The sequence below is a fragment of the Miniopterus natalensis genome, chromosome 15, assembly GCF_054644295.1.
Source record: "Miniopterus natalensis isolate mMinNat1 chromosome 15, mMinNat1.hap1, whole genome shotgun sequence".
Lineage (NCBI taxonomy): Eukaryota > Metazoa > Chordata > Mammalia > Chiroptera > Miniopteridae > Miniopterus > Miniopterus natalensis.
In genome coordinates this window covers 11,018,952-11,033,350 of record NC_142095.1, presented here as the reverse complement: position 1 = coordinate 11,033,350, position 14,399 = coordinate 11,018,952, and the positions used below count along the sequence as shown (strand labels likewise).

General features: G+C 46.9%; 1 protein-coding gene across 1 annotated transcript in view; it reads left to right on the top strand.

Moving 5' to 3' along the window:
* Nucleotides 1–13,201, top strand: part of TRIM71 (tripartite motif containing 71) — a 55,763-nt gene extending 42,562 nt beyond the window's left edge. Inside the window, exons 2-4 of the mRNA XM_016198834.2 lie at nucleotides 1,325–1,492; nucleotides 8,187–8,321; nucleotides 10,388–13,201. Of these exons, the coding sequence (XP_016054320.2) occupies nucleotides 1,325–1,492; nucleotides 8,187–8,321; nucleotides 10,388–11,839 (1,755 nt within the window). The 3' untranslated portion in view covers nucleotides 11,840–13,201. The remainder of the gene's footprint in view (nucleotides 1–1,324; nucleotides 1,493–8,186; nucleotides 8,322–10,387) is intronic.
* Nucleotides 13,202–14,399: the final 1,198 nt, after the last annotated feature.

Here is a 14,399-nt window from a genome sequence, read left to right as displayed (position 1 = left end):
AGCTGTTTCTGTGTGGGACTCCAGCCTAGTAGGAATTTTCTGGCCCTCGGGGCTACCACCAACCCTTTCTCCTTCCTATCTCTGTCAGCCTGGTCTGGACAAGCTCTAGAACCCCTTGGACCTCCAGGGTACCTAGCAAGGTGCTGTGTGCTCTGCATGAGGTGGCCAGTTCCAGGCATGTGTTGGAAGCAATTCTTTAGAAATCTCAGGTCACACACAATAGTGTACAGATGATGTGTTGTAGAGTTGTGCACTTGAAACCTGTGTGATTTTGGTTACCAGTGTCACTGCAGTAAATTGAAGTTTTTTTAAAAAAAAAGCCTGAGGTTGGCCCCACTGCTCTGTCCTTGCTAGCTGTGTGGCCTTAAGCACCTCACGACCTCTTATCTTCATCTGGGGACTCAGTTTATTGTGCATTGTGTCTGTGAGACAGCCCCCTTGGCCACCACTTCCCTGCCTCCTGTTGTGTGTTGGCTGGCTTTCCCTCACACCCAAGTGCACCAGAGGCAAATTTAAGCTCTACTCTTGAAAGCAATCCAGCAAACATTTACAGACAGTGGTGCTAAGTACCCTGCTCTGTGGAGGGATACGAGACTGGCCCAGTTTCTGTGCCAAGGAGCTGTCGCTCCTGAGAGCTCCTCATTTATCAGCAGGTGGAGGTGGTGCCAACCCTTCCCCTCTTTCCCTCCCAGCATGCTGGGCCCCAGGGAAATAGAGAACATCAGTTCTCTCAGCAGGGACTGCCTCCCAGGGTCAACTCCTTGGAACAACTTGGCAGGAAGAAGAAAGACAAGAAGCTGGCTGACCTTACCACTAGCTTTTTGCCTTCATTCCAGAAGCTTAAGCCCTTAGCCTGTCTGAGTGCCTGGAAAACCATGCTCTGCATGTTGTGCTAATCTCCTAGCTGGGGAGGGTGGTGACAACCTGTGGTGGGGCGGTGATTAATACTGGCCCCTAAACGTGTTTTCACACCCAGAGGCTGGGATTGGCAAGAGAAAATTTCTGGTATATCCTTTCATTTGGACTACCAATCTCAGATGAGGAAAACATAATCTTAGAACATTTCTGGGTAATTAATCTAAGGGACAGGGAAACATTATGCCTTTGAAGCGTCTCCGTTGAATTTCTGAATGAAACTGGAGTGGAAGGGGGGCAGAGAGCAATTTGTGCTCACAGTTGACTACACCGCTCCCTGTCCTTGTGGGGGGGTGCTTTGTTTTGGGGAAGGGAGTGTTTGGAAGTCAGATCCAGAGCCCCTGTTGCTGTCCTTCCTGTCTCCAGTCCTGCATCTCTCATTAATGCCTACCCCCTCTCTGGTCCCCAGGTGCTGCACCTGTACTGTGATACTTGCTCAGTGCCCATCTGTCGTGAGTGTACAATGGGCCGGCATGGGGGCCACAGCTTCATCTACCTCCAGGAGGCACTGCAGGACTCCCGGGCCCTCACCATCCAGCTGCTGGCTGACGCCCAGCAGGGCCGCCAGGCAATCCAGGTCAGTCCTTCCCCACCCTTCACCCCCTTCCCTTGTTCTTCCCTGCACATAAAACCTTCCCCACTCCCTTTCAGATGGTGTGTGTAGATTACTGAGCAGATGCCAGTGTTTGGGGTCCCTGGAACAATGACCCAAGTGAGCTCATGCGATATGCATGCAGCAGTAACCCCTGGGGCCTGGGGTGGGGGCCTAGGGAGACCTCCTTGAAGTCTGGTACAGATTTGGAAGTGGCCAAAGTTACTGGCCAGTGTAGGCTTGATCCACACACCTAGCCTGGGCCCCCATCACATCATCTGTCTGTTTCCCATCCAGCCCTTCCCAAAACCAGGTGGGCTGCAGAAGGACTAGGAGCTTATAGCTTTTCAGACAGAGACCTTTGCCTATTCAGATTTATTTATAGGTGAGAAATAAGTGAGCATGGGGAATTTCACATAAGGTTCAGAGTCTCAGACTCTTTCCTGGGTGGTAAATTCACATCCTGGTAATTTAGACCCTTGTTTCTGTTGAATCTCCATCCCTGTGGGGTTAGGAAGGACGCTTGTAGCTTTAGGGCACAGCAAAGTTCTCTCCCATAGTCAGGTGAGATCGTGTGCCTACATCTTTTAGGAAAATAGTTAAAGAACTGACCATGTGCTCTAAAGAAGGGGCGGAGGGATGGTTTAGATTTTAGTAACATTCGTCCACAGCTATCACATGCCTATGCATGATACTGAAGTAGTCTTTCTGATGAGTCAGATTATCTGATATTCAAGTCCTAAAGTTGGAGGTGTGAGAGTCTGTATATCTGGCATGACTTATTCTGTCGTATTCTTATGCCTTTGGAGTGTCTCTTGGTTGCTGTTAAATCTCATTTGTCAGCATCCCCACTGGTGCATAGTTCTATTTTATTTCTGTTCTATCTTAGTGACCCTGTGTCCAGTGAATGAAGTGGTTTGTGATTTCCATTCTTATGCCACTACAGTTAGGACCTTCTCAAGTGCCTACCCTGTAGGCTTCTCTCTAAGACACCATCACCTTGGGGGTTTTAAAGAACTGCTGATGTCACCCTGGCCATAGTGGCTTAGTTGGTTGGGCATCATCTGTGCACCAAAAGGTTGCTGATTTGATTCCCAGTCAAAGCACATGCCCGGGGTTTTGGGCTTGATCCCCCAGTGGGGGACATGCAGGAGGCAGCCGATCAATGACCCTCTCATCATTGATGGTTTTCTCTCTCTTTCTCTCTCTCCTTCTCCCTTCCTCTCTCTGAAATCAATAAAGACATTTTTTTTTATCTTAAAATAAATAAAACAACATATTTCAGTACACAACTTCTGTACAATCAAAAAATAAAACAGTAAAACAAAATACATGGTGTTTCGTTTGCAGTGCATGACAGATGATTAACATCTTTAGTCATAAATGAGTTAGTAGTGTTTTCTTTTAAGGTGAGACTGAGGCAAAACTTTCAGATTTATTGAGGAAAACATGGACGATAAATTGCACCAGTGTAAAGTGCACACCGTACATTTGATATGTATTTCACCCATGAAAACACCACCATCAAGATATGAACATATCTATCACCTCCAAAAGTTTTCTTGTAATCCTTAGGGTAATCCCCTCCTCCCTGCTCCGATTTCCCCATGCAACCACTCATCTGCTTTTTGTCATCGATTAAGATTTTGTTTCGTTTTCATGAGTTAGGAAATGAATTTAGTGATCAGTAACAGGCCTTCACTCTGCTCCCAGAAATTAGTGCTTTCAATAAATACTCAAGGTTTTAATCTCTCCTATTAAAAAAAAAAAAAAGATACAGCTAGTGATTGGAGAACTCTTTAACTCTACCCCATCATTCTTAGGTGTTGACATTTACCCCTAAGGCTCAAAATGGCTGCTGGAGCGCAAGACATTGCAAATCTATGTTGCGGCCAGTTGAGAGGATGCAGGCATGCTATGCTCCCGCCTTTTATAGCGCTGTCCCTTAAGCTTTGCACAGCACTTTAACACTTATATTCATTGGCCAGAAACCCAATGTTATGACATCAGTTTCCAAGAGAGTTTTATACAAACTCACTACAGTCTTAAATAAGAGAGTTTCTGTTACTTTTCATCTGACAGTGGTAGTAAGTTGGTCGTAGTACTAAAGTGAAATGGATGTTGCAGACAGCCAGCTATCCTCTCCCTACCCTTTTCCTTCTGTTTTCCTTCCATTATGTCTTTTATCATCCTAACGACTCACCTGCAGACACTCTTGTTTGCCATGGCGGAAAGTTACCAAGATGAATGCTGAATGCTTACTACCTCTTGTGAACTAATATAAGCTATCCCAAAAAGGAGATGAAGGGGACTTTTTTTTTTTTTCTATTACAAATATGGAAATGGAAGAACAAAATTAATTGCTTGGCCCGAGAAACCAGACCTCTTTAACCATAGGCCTTCCCTTTTCGTCAGTAAGCACTAACAGACCTGTTTACTGAGCTCCTGCTTTGTTCCAGGCACTGAAATAGGTACTTTCTGCATACATAGTAGTGCTTTTATGGTGTGGGCGTCATTCTTTCCATTTTGCAAAGAGAATGTTTTGCTCCAGAGAGATTAACCTCAAATAACCTGCCAGAGGTACACTGCAGTTTGAATCCAAAACTAATAAGCAGGTGTTCTCTCTCTAGCTCCCCACCCCCCTCTTGTGTATGTGCGCCCCTCCCCCCCAAACACCCCAAATATGAGGAAAAACTATGGTCGAAGAACTTTAATATACCTTGACCTAATTAAAAAATTTCCCATGCTGTCTTAATTAGGACTCTTGGTGGCAGCTGACTAAAAGGGAATGAATGGTCTCAGGTGACCAGGTAGAAGAATATGGATGGATCAGGCTTCAGGTATCCAGGGACGCAGACCTTGGTGCCAGCACTCAGTCACTTAGCTCTGTCCCTCTCTCCGTGGTAACCTCGATCTTGCTAATGGACCTGGGCTTATCCGTGCGGTGCGGAGAGAAGGGTGGGCTCAAGTGGAGATCTCTTCAGCTCTGCACTGTTCCAGCAAGCCGTCCTCAGGGCAGGAGTGGGTTTCCTTTCCCCCTACCCTACCCTTTTTGGGTGGGGGAAGGAGGCTGGAACACCCATATGTAAAATCCTGGGGAAGGGCCCCCGACTGGCCTGGCTTCCTTCGTTCCTCCTTGGGCACAGTGGTTGGAGGCACTGTTGGTAGGGAGCTTCCTTTGGACCAAATGAACGAGCATTTAACACATCCCCAAAGTAAAGGATACCAGGCAGCCAAATCTGCAGGTAGGCTTAAATCCTTATCAGCTTTACACCACTTTTAAATGAGTATCAGTATCCCAGAATTATATCTTACAATGTGTCTGGGCTCAGTAAAATTTGGGGATTGGGTGTTTTAATTTCCATTTAAGAGCTTTTGTTTAGAAAAACTTTTTCAGAAGTTCCATTCCCTTTCTTCAGCCAGGGACTTCTGTCTTACTAGTTCCCCTTCTGTAATTGGAGATAATATGCACTCACTCGAGGCTCAGCAGAGATGTTTGTGCCTTTTCCCCCCGTCATTTCTGGACCCCAAATAATACCACTGATCCTTGTTTATGTGTTTGTGTTGGTGCCAGAAGGCTTGAGATTTATATTGGCTCCTTTCCTGTAATAAATAAGGAGCCCCGTATTGTGTGCAGTTTGTGTATTAACCTCCCTGGTGAGGTCATCTTGTCTTGGACACCTTTCTCCCTCCCATCCTGATGTCCGCATCAACTTCTGTTCAAGGTTAGCTTTTGTGTAAGCTTCTGATAAATTCCTGGATGGGAAGAGAGTATATTAAAAAGGCACATCTCTCCCACTGACTCTCCAATGTTAAATTACAAGTATTGTATGTACAGTTGACTGTGAACCACAGTTCGTAAGTTATGATTCTGAGAGAATCACAACTTGGTTATATTTAGCTCAAGAGTCTTAGTTCTAGAAAAACCACTGAGAATTAAATCCTTCAGTTAATTCTAGATAGTCCGGTAAAGGGAACTTACCTTGATGAGAGTCTAGAGTCACCCACAACAATGAAAGCATGGTAAATGTCTGCCATGTACCTTATCATTTTTATTGCTTTTTAGAACATTCTATTATTTTGACTCTTCCTGAAAGAAAACATTCTGGTCACCTGTGTAAGTAGAGGATTTTATAAGGTGCACTGATTACCTGGGGATATTCCTAAGCAGGATCAAGGATATAGTTGCTCTCCGCCTGAGAGAGCCTTGATTCTTTAATTGCTGTATTTCTTTATCACATTTAAGATGCCATTGAGTGTAAGATGCACATTTATTTTATACAAGATGCGATTTTATTTTATATATAACTAATAAAGAGGAAAAAACCCTGATAATTTTAAATCATAGTTTCAAAGATAGTAAATGTGATTAAAATTATATTTAACGTGCACTACAATATTTTCTATGTCTAGTATGCTCGCCTGTGAGTTTATGGGTGATACACTCTTTGCACTATTATTATCTTCTGACTATCAGTGCACTATAAATACCAGCCATTTGGCCACTAGCGGTCGTTCTCCGTATCAGACGTCTCTGTACTAGGAAACACACTCACACGGCCTCAGCGTCCTCAGTACTAAGTGGCCATCACTTGAGTCAGCTCACATGCACTGACTGATTCACTTGCCCAGATTGAGACCCTCAAATTTCAAATGTTTGATTGGATCTATTAACATATAATAACATTTTTTTTTCTCAAGTCCCATGTTTGTTGATTTTTTGTTGTTTAACTGCAAAGTGTGTTTGTGTTTTCAAAGTTTACCCAGTCCCTTCCCCACTGGCATTTTCCCCAAACCACCTGCCTCTTGTCTCCTTCAAAGGCCCTGCCGTCGTAATGGGAACTAGTTCGGCAGGTCCTCGTCTGCACATCTTGGAATGCGCAGTGCTCAACTGGATTGAGTACTGTTTGGAGAGCAAAGATCCATTTTGTCTGCGACATAAGGCTTTATGACTCCTAGCCCTAGGATTGATATTATCTTGGATGTTTGGGGATGACTGAGATTATAGTGATACATTTCACTCCTTCCACCTGCTTGAAAAATGGAAGAAACAGGAGTTCCACACCCAAGGGCTTGCAGGGGTCTGGCAGGATATGAGGGAGCAAGCCTAGCTAGGAGATAGTAGGGGGAGAGGTGAGTAGACAGCCGCATGTTAACTCCCGTGGGTCCCCCAAGCAAAGGGGGGGTCATTGCTCTCCCAGGCAGTTCTTGCCCTGCAGGAATGTTAGCCTGTTGTTTCCATACCTTGCGATCTTTATGGAAAATCAGTTTGGTAAATAATAGGACATTGGTATAAAGAGAAAGCAGTTTGCCACCTCTGCTGACCATTGAGGAAACATTAAGCACTATTACGGGCATAGGCTTGGTTGAGAATCTTTCCTTGCCTTTTCCTAGTTTCTGGTGGTTCCCAGCAATCTTCAGTGTTCCTTGGCACTCCCATTTCTGCCTGTCTTCACACAGCCTTCCTTTTGTGTGTCTGTCTCTGTCTTCACTTGGCCTCGTGGATACAAGTCACTGGATTTAATACTCATCTTAATATCTGCAAAGACCTTATTTCTAACTAAGATCACATTCTGAGGTTTTAGATGCACCTGAATTTGATGGGAAAGGGACCAGTATCTAACCCAGTACAGTTACCCAGTGCTTTGATTAACATGGTTATGTCCATAAACATGAGCAAATTAAAAACGTATAGATGATTGTTCCTGTTACAACATGAACTGTGGTACTTCTCCCCCACTTAGTTTGATATATGTGTTCCATATTCTGGAAATTTCTCAGTCCAGGCACACGGATGGTTGGTCACCTACAACCAATTGCTGAGCCCAGGTCAGGCTCCTAACTCTTTAGTTTCCCCAGGCCCCTCCTGGTTCAGGACACCTGCTCTGAAACTACTGCACCATCAGCAGTTAGCTTGGAATCCCTGATTTAATACCTCAGTATCTCAAAGAAATCCTTGTGGCTTTTGAAGACGTGTCATGCAATATTAATGAAGACACGAGGCCTTCTGTCTGGATTAATTTTTTATGAACAATAATACGTCTGATTAAACTGGCTGATTTACTCGAGCTGGTGGTACAGGGTGGGGTATGTGGGGTGTGTCGATAGTCTCTGACCACAGGGCACGGTTTCTTAGGTGACCAGTATTCCCAGTATGCACTTGGCGTTGGTTCTGGCTGGAAATGACATGACGGGAAGGTGATGAATAACCGCTGGCCCGCAGCCTACTGCATACGCTCACGTGAGGGATGTGCCCCGCCTTTGGGGCTTCCCCCAGGCAGGCAGTAAGGCCAGAAAGTCTGTGGGAAGTTGCTCGTGTGCCCAGGGTAGTACATTTCACATCTGATCCTTATTTCCAGTTTTCGGCTGCGACCCAGCTACACTGGTTTCACTGTGTTAGAGTATCTCTTAATAGTCCTGACATTCACTGTGTAGGTGCCATTTCTCATACAAAGAAATCTGGCGCTTGCCAGCAACTCCTTCAGTTACATGTCAGACAGGTGCCATTCTCTCCCTAAAGTGTCTGCTTTCTTTCCAAGGCAGTGGATCAAGCGGTCTAGGGGCCCAGGGTGTTAGCTTTTCAGATCTGGGTGGGGAGGGGGGGACCAGACTTTAGTGTTTTGTCTGAAGTGTATGAAGGTCCTAATGCCATAGGATTGGATTGTTTTTTGTTTTCCAGCTGAGCATCGAGCAGGCCCAGACGGTGGCAGAACAGGTGGAGATGAAGGCCAAGGTGGTACAGTCGGAGGTCAAAGCCGTGACGGCAAGGCATAAGAAGGCCCTGGAGGAGCGGGAGTGCGAGCTGCTGTGGAAGGTAATGGACAGAGCATGGCCACCCCCAGTGTGGGCCGCCCCAGCCGGCCAGCATTTCTTCCGTGAACCACATGTCAGATCCTGGACCCCAGCTCTAAATTTAGAGTACTTGGTCATTTTCCAGTGGTCGTTGGCAGAAAAATTTAGGGATCCCTGGAACCTTATGGGTGCTCTCGGGGCAGTAAAACAACAAGAAGCCTTTTCAGAACTAGTCGGGTACCAAGACTGGAAGGCGTCCCAAGTTCTCTATGGCACACACGCTCAGAAGGAGTCAGTAAGAGGGAACAATCGAAACCGTTGTTATGAAAGCAGGCTGGTAGGAAACACCCTTATTTTTGGTGTCCTGGCTGGTTGCACTTCCTGAACCCTGCCTCTGGAAAGCCAGTTTTCCACTTGTGAGGGCAGTGAGCGTGTGCCCTTTCTTCCTGTTGGAGCAGGAAGGAGTGCTGAGCACACTGGTGTGCTGTTTAGATAAAAAATCAGCTGGAAAGGTGGTCTAATCTCTTATCCCCACTCAGAGGGAAGAGGGCAATATGCCTGTGCCACATGCTGGTTCCACTATAATTACATTCTCTGAACACACAAGTAAGCCCACGTACATAGCTGATTAATTAAAGAGGGTGCACTTAGGTGTGTGCATGCTTGTTTTGATCATCCAAATTATACAATGGTAGAGATGGCATCTGAACTTCTGAAAGTGACCCTCACCAAGCACTATTCCCTAAAATGTTCTCTGGAAGGCTACCTTGGATCTTGCATTTTCCATTTTGTTAGCTCCTAACTAGCTGCTTGCTTCTGACCTCTTGAGGAATATGGCTCAGTTGCTCTTTGACGAGAAGAGAAAGACTCCATGGGTGGAAAAAAGTCCAAGATTTAATTCAGCACATATTTTATTTAGGCACCTATGTGGCCCTGACATGGTTTTCAGACACTCAGATGTCCCCATGGTCTGTCAAGTCTCATGCCACCCACGAATGTTAATTATAACTGCAAGGGGCCCACTTCTTGCAACCTGAGAGCTGCGTGGTGAACTCTGCCACAAACTTGCTCTTCTGGATTTGCCGATGAAAAGGCCTTTGTGCATTTCTGCAGATCTCACCTAAGTTACCCTCCCTCCTGCAAGGCTGACTCACAGCCCCTTCTGAAGGCAGTTCTCTTTCAGGAGGAATGGGAAGCAAGTTTTTAGTCTAGGAGAAGCAAATTTGGAAAATACGTCCATTTCATCGTGCAATAAACTTTGTCTCTACTTGCCTAAAAACTCATTCTCAGATTTCTCCCAGCATAGGCTTGCTCGTTCGGGACACACTCAGTCCCATTTATCTTTGCTTTTTGCTATGGTACCTCACCCCAAATCATATGGGAACCCCTTCTGTTTTATTAATAGTTTTTCTGCTCCCGCCCAGCACATCTCCTGCCTATCTCTGCCCTTGGCACCTTTTTGTTATAATGTTTTGGTGTTTTTACATCTCGGTTATTGAACATTGAGATACTTGAGTTCCCAGTGAATCAGTTTTATGGATGCACCTTTCATTCTGTAGCTTATAATTTTCCAGTGGACATGGCTTACTAGCTGAGGGACCAGAGCCAAAGCCTGGAGGTTTGGTTCAGTACAAGACTGAAGGACAAAGCCTCTCTTTGATCTGTCCCCACAAGGGCCTCTCTGCACTTATGTGTCCTGCTTCTAGAGTGGACAGATGACAAAGCATGTGAATGGGTCAGAAATCATATCATCCCAAAGGAAAAATTCGATTAAGATCCAGGCTTCCCGGCAGTGGACCCTTATTCTGAAATAGGCTTTCTGTAGTTTTCAGATCAGTAGAGCACTCCGTAGGCCCTTTGCAAAGCACTGTGAACCAACTGGGTGACCTTTGTATCTGGAACAGTTCCTCAGCCCTTTTTTACCTTTGGATTTTGCTGTGTTTGAAGAGTACAGACCAGCTGTTTCTGTGGATTGTCGCTCAGCATGGGTTTGTCTGAGGCTCCCTCCTGACTAGGGTCAGGTTTTGTGTTTTCTGCGCTTGGTTCTAAGCCTCTGTGTCCTCTTGCTCTTCTCACCTTTCCCTCCAGGTAGAGAAGATCCGCCAGGTGAAGGCCAAGTCTCTGTACCTGCAGGTGGAGAAGCTGCGGCAGAACCTCAACAAGCTCGAGAGCACCATCAGTGCCGTCCAGCAGGTCCTGGAGGAGGGGAGGGCGCTGGACATCCTGCTGGCCCGAGACCGCATGCTGGCCCAGGTGCAGGAGCTGAAGACGGTGCGCAGCTTCCTGCAGCCCCAGGAAGACGACCGGGTCATGTTCACGCCCCCAGACCAGGCACTGTACCTCGCCATCAAGTCCTTCGGCTTTGTCAGCAGCGGGGCCTTCGCACCACTCACCAAGGCCACCGGCGATGGCCTCAAGCGGGCTCTTCAGGGTAAGGTGGCCACCTTCACTGTCATTGGCTACGACCACGACGGGGAGCCTCGTCTCTCAGGAGGCGACCTAATGTCAGCTGTGGTCCTGGGCCCTGATGGCAACCTGTTTGGGGCAGAGGTGAGCGATCAGCAGAACGGGACTTACCTGGTGAGCTACCGGCCCCAGCTGGAGGGCGAGCACCTGGTGTCGGTCACCTTGTGCAACCAGCACATCGAGAACAGCCCCTTCAAGGTGGTGGTCAAGTCGGGCCGCAGCTACGTAGGCATCGGGCTCCCGGGCCTCACCTTCGGCAGCGAGGGCGACAGCGATGGGAAACTCTGCCGCCCTTGGGGTGTGAGTGTGGACAAGGAGGGCTACATCGTGGTCGCCGACCGCAGCAACAACCGCATCCAGGTGTTCAAGCCCTGCGGCACCTTCCACCACAAATTTGGCACCCTGGGCTCTCGGCCCGGGCAGTTCGACCGGCCAGCCGGGGTGGCCTGTGACGCCTCCCGCAGGATCGTGGTGGCCGACAAGGACAATCATCGAATCCAGGTCTTCACCTTTGAGGGCCAGTTCCTCCTCAAGTTTGGTGAGAAAGGAACCAAGAATGGGCAGTTCAACTACCCTTGGGATGTGGCGGTGAATTCCGAGGGCAAGATCCTCGTCTCTGATACTCGGAACCACCGGATCCAGCTGTTCGGGCCCGATGGAGTCTTCCTGAATAAGTATGGCTTCGAGGGGGCTCTCTGGAAGCACTTTGACTCCCCTCGGGGTGTGGCCTTCAACCATGAGGGCCACTTGGTGGTCACCGACTTCAACAACCACCGGCTCCTGGTCATTCATCCCGATTGCCAGTCCGCACGCTTCCTGGGCTCAGAGGGCACCGGCAATGGGCAGTTCCTGCGCCCGCAGGGCGTGGCCGTGGACCAGGAGGGGCGCATCATTGTGGCCGATTCCAGGAACCACCGGGTACAGATGTTCGAGTCCAACGGCAGCTTCCTGTGCAAGTTTGGCGCTCAGGGCAGTGGCTTTGGGCAGATGGACCGCCCCTCCGGCATCGCCGTCACGCCCGATGGGATGATCGTCGTGGTCGACTTTGGCAACAATCGAATTCTCATCTTCTAATCACATTTTCTAGGCTTCTGTGTTTGGGGTGTGCATGTCTCTCTCTTTCTCTTTCTCTCTTTCTCCCCCCCCTTTGAATTTCAAAGAAGAAACAGTCTCAGGGAAATTTCTTTTTTTCTTTTGTTTAAAGAGAACAAGAAAAGTACAACATTGCCTAAGTCCTACCTCATCTTTATTTTTTTACAGATGAATGTACTTGTCTTCTCTGCAGGGATTGAGCCTGTGAAGTGATGATTTCTATCTACCTCATAAATCTTTGCATTTACTCCTCCAGCAGGCCCTCTGCCCGCCTCCCACCCTCAACTCCGTGGGGCTCACGTTTCCCTCTCCCCCTCCCCGGGGCGTGACACGCACAAGCCTAGCGTCTCGATGGCCGGGAGGGCACTGGATGTGCGCGGTGGGCTAGTATTCTGTAGATTGAGCCAAGGAAAACACGAAAAAAACTACTAAGTAAAAACACAAAAAAGTATAAAACATGGGAAAATAGGATTTTAAATGCTTAATTATAGAGTATTTGTGTTCTTGAGAATACTGTGTTTATGGGGTTAGATTGTCTTGTGTGATCTGGATCTTTTTTGGGAAAACCTTTTTTTTCTTCTTTTTTTAAAATGCTGCAATGGAGAACTTTCCTAATGTTCTCCTGTTATACCTTAGTGCGCCTCTCATCCTGTTCAGCAACTTTTCTTGTTCCTAGAAGATGTGGCTGGGGCTTGCTAGCCAAGAAAAGCGGACTCGCGTTCCTTCTGTAGGGTATGGATGGGGTCCCCGCTCTTTCCAAGATCGGGACCCACCAGGTTAGTAGAGCTGAAGGCGATGCACCACCTCCCGGAGAACCTCTCTCTTCCTACTTGTGTTTCTAGAGATAATACATGTAGCTCAGGATTTTTGGTTAAAAGTATTCTCAGAAGTTAAGTACTTTCAGTTTGCTGTAGGTTATAAAGAGCTAAGTGGAAGGAAGAAGAAAGTGAACCTCGTCCTCAGGAGGGTTTCGGACGCGGCCTGGTGGGAGGATGAGCCTGTGCCGAGGCAGGCAGTTGGGAACATAAGAAAGAAGCAGGTCACCCCAGACTCTTCCGGACTCTGCAAGGCGGTGGGGGCGCGGGGGCCGATCCCCGACCCTGATGGAATGTTCTGTTAATGGAGGCATTTCTTTTCCTAAGGAGAGTAGGCAAAGGAATGAACTTTTCTTTTTAAAAGCACAATTTTTTTCCTGCTTTGGAAGTTCAGGGAAATAGAATATTTGAAAGTCCAATGAATAGGAACAGCCCATCCCTACACCCTCTGCTCGGGTCTCTTTTACAGAGTGGTCTGCTCCCGGGCCATGCCGTAGGACCTCATGGTTAATGCGCTCCCCCCCCCCCCCCCCCCAGGCCTTTGAATGTAAAGGATTTGTAAACTAAATTGCTCCAACTTGAAATGTAGGACTTACTATCTTTTCTTAAGCCTCTGTCTCGGTACCAAAGAATGAAAATTGAAGCCAGGCTCCACTGCAGAACCGTGGGATGGCGTCAGTCACTTTACAGGGTTGGTTCGTAGTAACCTGGACTTGGGTACAAAACCTTGTGCTTCTGGGCATTGTCTTTTAAGTGAAAAATCGGTGGAGCTGATACCCTGCTTGTCAGAACCCACATGGGTCTTCCTGCATTTCCTGCAAATACTGGAATAAAAACCAAATTAGAGAATTGCACAGCTCAGGAGAAAGGCAGGCCCTCAGAAGCCAGGGGCTTTTACAGGAAGAGCTCTTGTTGAAGCAGAAAGACTAACCGATCACTTTCTGTTCCGGTATTTAGAAGAAATTCCTTCTGCAATATGGATGTATTTCGAAGTAAGCAGAATAAACTGTGACACGTGAAGCAATTTGTTCTTGCCATCCCCAAAGGAAAGGAGATGTTGGGGACCGTGCAGCCAGTCGATCAAATTGCTTTTCTCATCAGCTGTTTTGGACTTTTAATTGACCACTTCCCAGTCCCCATTGGTTTAGTTCTAGGGTGTCTGAATGACCCAGATGGGGAGAACCTCATTTCTTAGAGAAGTCCTCCAGTAAAGTATCCAGAAGCAGCAAAGTACCTTGAATCTGCTGCCTCAGCTGCCGTGTTATGGGGCGGGGAAGTGGCAGGAAATCTCATTTTGTAAAAGCTCCTTTTCTTTTCTTGAAGAACTTAATAGGGAATCCTTCCTCAGTTTCCTTTCAGTTGCCTCTTATTTTGTCCCCAACGTCTAAGTTCTTTGATTTAGCTCATGTAATTAAGACCCACATGGGTCTTTCTGCATTTCCTGCAAATAAGCATTTTTATTGTTTAAGTATTTTTAAGCATGTAATTAAGCATTTTTATTGTTTTTTATTTTGGAATAACTTGGTGCTGATCATTTTCTCACCCCCAGCCCCCACCCCTGCCACTACCCAACAAATCACCCTTTAAACACCAAAGACAATGGGTTTTAAATGGTTTAAAAAAATTTTTTTTTATTGAAGAAATGGGTCTTGAAAGGTCTTTAATGTTCTCAGAAACCTAGGTCATGATTATGACTGGGATGACTAATCAAGTGTGGTTACTACCTT